This window comes from Micropterus dolomieu, linkage group LG02 (genome assembly GCF_021292245.1).
Source record: "Micropterus dolomieu isolate WLL.071019.BEF.003 ecotype Adirondacks linkage group LG02, ASM2129224v1, whole genome shotgun sequence".
NCBI classification, from domain to species: Eukaryota; Metazoa; Chordata; class Actinopteri; order Centrarchiformes; family Centrarchidae; genus Micropterus; species Micropterus dolomieu.
In genome coordinates, this window is record NC_060151.1 from 5,093,033 (window position 1) to 5,099,446 (window position 6,414).

At 39.1% G+C, this 6,414-nt stretch overlaps 1 protein-coding gene across 1 annotated transcript in view; it reads left to right on the top strand.

Moving 5' to 3' along the window:
- The window catches only part of LOC123984337 (ornithine decarboxylase-like), a 9,477-nt gene extending 6,440 nt beyond the window's left edge, over positions 1-3,037 (top strand). The window contains exons 7-8 of the mRNA XM_046071178.1: positions 1,909-2,030; positions 2,509-3,037. Of these exons, the coding sequence (XP_045927134.1) occupies positions 1,909-2,030; positions 2,509-2,751 (365 nt within the window). The 3' untranslated portion in view covers positions 2,752-3,037. The remainder of the gene's footprint in view (positions 1-1,908; positions 2,031-2,508) is intronic.
- Positions 3,038-6,414: the final 3,377 nt, after the last annotated feature.

A 6,414-nucleotide genomic window follows, 5' to 3' on the forward strand; every position in this document is an offset into this window, starting at 1 on the left:
ACCAAGCCACGTGGTCTCGCCAGCTACAACGAAGGAAACCTGCAAACAGCCGAATTGCCAGACGGAGGAGGCGTTTTCAATCAGACACGGAGAACCCCGGAGAATCCCTAGCAAAAAACCAGGATCGGCAACTAGAGTGGGACCCGTGCAACAGGCCAAAAGCAGGCTGTCGACAAGCAGTAAGACTCAACACACGTTCTGTGATCAGATGTCCATTTTAACTCCTAAATTATAGCATTAGTTTACTCTCATTAGTTCTTCTACGCCGTATTAGTCAAATACTTCCCACAACCGAACCTCCAGGCTCATTGTTCAGCAAATGTTTATGTTCCCTGTATCCAACCATCTTTTTATCACCTTAGTTAGAGAATAAATTCACTGTAATATAATCAAGAGCTGTGTGTGTTGCCTATTTCTAGTTCCTGCCAAGAGAATTGACCCTTTAGATATGAGACTGACTGACTGATTTAAGATAATTGAGCGATTATTAACTAACTGATCACTAGTAATAATTGTATAATTATTCAAAACTACCTAGAGGTCCGGAGACTCTAGGATTATAACAACTCCGGTGGTGCCCTTAACGAGGAAATTTTGATTTTATGAATATTAATTCATAATTGGGTATCAATTCTCATAAATTTATTAAAATGCATAACTAAAATTTTTAGGTCTGCTACACAACACAGGACGTGTTTTACATCAGTGCAGCCCAGTTGGCAGAATAAAAGGTTTGCATTGTACGTTTCTGCAAACCATGGATATGTTCTCTACATTTCACTATGTATTATGTCAACATTTCAACAATGCATATCATGAGGAAAGTGACGTAATTCACATGACATCTATATGAGCTCACTTTCTCCAAAGGAGAAGGTGGGTATGGCCGCTCGTTTACTGTTTCAACTGACAAAACTTGGCATTTTTAGCAAGATGTTGGGACATTTTGAAGACATTTTTCTGGCAATCAGATATTTTGACCCAAACCATGATCTTTTCCTAAACCTAACCAAGTGTTTCTGTGCCTAAACCTAACCAGACCTTGCTAACATCAGCCCTCACAGATATGTACTGACCCCAGTGTTTCCCACGTTCATTTATTTGTGGCAGCCCGCCACAATATCGACGCTGACCGCCACATATTGATTATCCATTTTTTTTACTAGGCCTATTTAAAATCGTATTTGATTGCAGAGCTCTGCATCCTCTCGCTCATCCCTCTCTCTCTCTCTTGCACTCCCCCCCCGTCATTCTGTGGGAAACACTGGATCCGAATGAGTTGTTAAATGATGAACAAATCTTTGAAGTGCAGGTCTTGCATTTAGCAGTTTGCCTTTTTTCTTCACATGTGAAACTCTTGAATCTGAAAGTGATGACTCTTGGCACAGGCATGAAAATCTAATCTGATCCATAAACCATCAGGGAGCATCACGAGTAGTTATCCAGTCATGACAATGCCATTCCCAGTGTGTGCTCGCATATCGTGTAACGTCACACACTTGTAATCTCACCACTGACAAAAATGAACATTTTTAATATTTTATATTTAAACTGAAAACATAAAATGAACACAAGCAAGCCATTCAAGTCATCTTGTCTTCAATGCAAGTCAAGCCATGAGTCTTTAACTTCAAAGTCCAAGTGGAGTCATTTATTTTCTGTTAATTCAAGTCACATCAGAACTGACTCGAGTTGACTCGAGGCCAAGTCACCAAGACCCGAGTCTACATCTCTGCTAGCAGGGTTGTAGTTACTCACTTTGTAAAGAGGGCCAGAGGCACCATAGATACAGTGAATCATTTTTATTTTTATTTTATTTTCAACATCTTTTTTAAAAAAGTATTTGCATCTTTGATAGATCTGGTTGGTTGCCATTTTAGAAACTTATCTTGCATGTATTTCTTCCAGATGGTGAGGAAAACAGCTCTAACAGAATGATGATGTACTACCTTAATGATGGAGTGTACGGCTCCATGAGTTGCATTGTCTTTGATCCCGCTCACTGCAACCTCGAACCATACCTTCACAGGGTAAATATCAAACCTTCAAAAGAGCAGATAACATCAAATGCCAATGATTTACACTTCTCACTTACCACAGTTTCTGAGCATGGTGATTACTGAATGGTTAGTTAGGGAAATATCGTAGTTATGGCATTTATTCTTTATTTAAGGTATGGTTAGGGTTAGGAGCGCATTGAAGTCAGACTGTGACCTCCATAAGCTCACTGTCCCCCTAAAGAGAACTCTAATTCACTGGCACTTAATGTTGGCACTGGACGTGAATCCAGAGGTGTGGAATTGTAAAATATGGACGTAATTGCTGGGGATATTGGACTCTAAATTAAGCACAATGACCCAATCTGATATCTTCATGTTCAGTTATTCAGACACTTTTGTTTAAAATGTAAAATAGAAATGTGATTTAAACAAATAGATTATGGTAGAATATAATAACCAGAACCAGTGTTATGTGGATTTTAAATTTCAATATTTGTGCTCTACACAGGCAGTTAAGAGCAGCGAGCAGAGATACCGGTCTGTAATCTGGGGTCCAACCTGCGACTGCATTGACAAAGTAACTGACAGCTACTGGATTCCTGAGTTGCACGTAGGCGACTGGCTTCTCATCGACAACATGGGTGCTTACTCTGTTAGTGTATCCACTGACTTCAACAGCTTTGAAAGAGCACACATTTATCCAGTTATGACAGCTGAGACATGGAACACCTTAAACCTTACTCACACCTAACTTAATACAAATGGAAAACATAGAACAAAACCATAAAAAAACCTAAAAACCCCACATCTAACTAAAAGCTTGCTTGAATAGCAGCATCTTCAGTTGCTTTTTAAAAGAATCAACAGAATTCACACAGCCTAGGTGCCACTGCTTGAAATGACTGATCCCCTCTGGTTTTAAAATGAGTGTAGGGAACCACTAATAGCCTCTGACCTGATGACCTCAAACTACGGGTCGAAGTATTAAGCTTTATCAAGTCAGAGATGTAGGGAGGAATTTGACCGTGCAGGGCTCTAAAAGTAAAGACCAGGATTTTAAACTGAATTCTATACTAGACTGGTGACCAGTGAAGTGATGCTAAAACAGGTGTGATGTGTGCTCTTTTGTTAATGTGAGTTAAAAACCTTGCAACAGAGTTCTGTATTGACAGGCCTATCGCGAATATTTTGTCATGTAAATTTCACTGCACCTGCAATCCACCATGGAATAATGGCATTCTCCCAATTTAGGATTACATTTGTGGTAAGTCTGTTATAGACATACATTATATAGTATAAGCAATTACAAATAATTCACTTAGAGCAATGCAATGGGAGTGCCGCATTTTTACAACCCGGTAAAAATGGCAGCAGCGTGACGAGGCGTTTTTTCCGGTCACTGAGAGTTGAAAAATGTTCAACTTTGGGAAAAACGCTGCGCTCTTCACTTTTTACCCAGCAGTCCAATCACAGTGCAGGAGGGGCAGGACTAAGACCACACAGAGCACATCCGATCTTGAACGAAACGATGTGTCTACACAACGAGGTGTAGGCACATCGGCGTGTCATCACATCTCATCATCAACACTGCACCTCCAAAACGCACCCTAACACTCCCAGCTAGGCGTTTTCAGAAGAGCAGGTGGCGCTTTCAGCTGGTAAAAAACGCTTTGGTGGACACGGGCCCTTAGATTAGTTTGCAGTTTGTATACTACAGTTTGCAGTGTAAAAAGATAGCATGGAATATTAAAAAAAAATGTTGTTGTGTTTAAAATACACCATCTTTTCTCAATGAATTTGTAAGGGTATCTGGGTATCTGCTGATACAGAGTGCTATCCATTACTTATATTTACCTTAATGTTGATTAAATACGATATGTATCTGACACACTGAAGTAACAGGTGTAATGTGGAGAATGGGGACTTGTGAAACAGATAAAACGGTAACAATCTGTTGGAGTTGTTAAGACTGCTTCTGACTCATAAACAATCTTAGTACAGACCATAGTCTGTATATAAAAAATGGACAACACGACAGCTCCCAGAAGTGATGCCAAAACATGGCGATTGGCCCCTTGCGGATGGAACATGGCCAAACAATAAAGTCAAATACATTTTCCCAAAGATGGTTTCTGTCATTAGGTAGTTCTTATCATGCTGATGTGTGTTCAAGTGTTCATATTTCTGATACGTTGGGTTTTTCACAAGTTATTTGATGTTATTAGCATGACTGACAACTGAGCCCTGCTCGCAATTGAGTCGACTGGGAGTATGGGCTGGACCGGGATACAGCAGCTCCAACCCTGATCACTACTGCGCAGATTCTGACTCCACTGTTTGTAGTTTTTTAGGGTAGAATACACTATTGTTTTAACATTGATTATGTGTGGATGTGAATGTGGAAAAGGTGGGTCTTACCATAAGACCTGCAACAAGAGGAGTGAGACAGGACATAACCAATGTAATACAGACTTTAAGGATTCTGCTCCCAGGACCAGATCAGATACACATGTATTTGATGTATTTGTTTATTTACTTAATTTACGTAATTATCACTAAACTTGATTTAATTTGAACTTTACTGGAATCTGTGTCTCATTGAAAAGAATACCATTTATAATGAAAGGACAACAGTTCCCCCGCGACCCGATCCCGGATAAGCGGATGAAGATGAATGGATGGATGGATGGATGGACAACAGTTCATCTAAGTCTAAGTTACAGTTACATCCAAGAGAATGAATAGTAAGGGTGAGGGCCCATTAGGCCTCTGGTCCAGTCTGAGGGTTTACTCTACAGACATGTTTAATTGTGGTCTTTCCTCAAGTTACAGACAAAATTAATGTTAGTGGCACTTAATATGACCTGCTGCTAGCAATGTTTGTCATTACAATTTAATTTAAGACATCTGGAAGATTATTGTAGTTATTGATATAAATTGCAGCCAATTTATTCTGATTAATGTGTATGCCACCAAAAGTAAGTTTAGTAATTTAGCATTGCTCCAAAATATTGAGTTAAGAGTCTTTCACCTGTGATGGCAATTCAAGTTTTCAAATAAACAGCTTAGGCAAACACTTGTCTTTCTGTGAATTTTATTCAAGTCTTCTGCAGAAGGAACTCACTGGGACACATTCATCAGAGTATCATCCGAGTGAGCTCCAGTGTCTCAACACATGCAGCTTTTATCCTAATCTCAGGGTCAGCACTATTTTACCACTGTAACATGTTGTCTTTAAGATGTCCTCTGTGACGTCACAGGGATGAAAGGGAAGCGGCTGGACAGGAAACGAGCTGTTCAGTCAGTTCAGAGCAGAGTTTTCGGTGGGAGATGGGAACTCCCTTTGGGTTGGACTTTGGGCTTTTTCACTTTGCAAACCTATTACATTTCTTTTTTGGTTTTGGAAAATACTTTACAAATGCAATTCAGACACAAAATTTCATATTTATCATGGTATAAGACGAGGATTTCCAGTATCTCCATGTTTATTTTTGTTAGTTACCTTCCTAGGAATAAATGTAGTGGGCAAGGATTTCAAAATATGTCACTTAGCAGATAATACTACAGTTTTTCTGAAAGACCAAAGTCAGGTTTCAAAAGCATTCAGTGGCTTGTACAAATGAGTTTGCTAATGTTTATGGTTTAAAGATGAACTTTGATGAATCTGTTTTATTTCCAATTTAAAATTGTAATCTGTCAGATTGTTATGGGATCCCAATTAAAGAAAATGTGACATAGAGTGTAGAACAAAAATGTAAATAACTTCTATTATTAAAAAAGAATTGTATTTGTGGTTAATGGGAGATGTTTCTATATATTTCTATGTAGCTGTATCAGCTAACGCCAACCTGTTGCTATCGTTTTATGGCTTGCCAAATTACTTCACCAGCTATCCCTGGTACCGGTGTTATGTCAAAGTGTTGATTTAGCTTGCAAGAACAAAGCAAATGTGGAACAATGTGTTTCCAAAACCAGTAGTGATGGAAGGCAGGGGCAGCCAGCTAATCTGGTATTGTTTGCTTCGTAATGCTCAATTTTGATTTATTGTTGTTTTACCGATACACAGCCGGTACACAGCTTTTTGCCAAATAGTTATTAAAGGCTATCTAACGCCGACATATCATGTCAGTTAAATGTAGTCAATGTATTGTTATCATGCAACAAGGATTAGTTCAACATCAAGCTTAAAGAAATAGTCCTAACGTTGCAGTGGGACTTTACCTGAGTTTCTAGCATTTAGCACTGTGATGCTGTCTCCAGTGTGTCTGTCTCTGTTTTGGCTCGCTAATTAGTTCAGGCACATGCTTAGGAAGGTAGTTGTTGCAATTTGAAACCTCACCGCAAGGTGCCACTAAAAACTACACATGGTCCTTTTAAGTGAATTATAAAAATTTTAAACAATCCAAACAGTAGA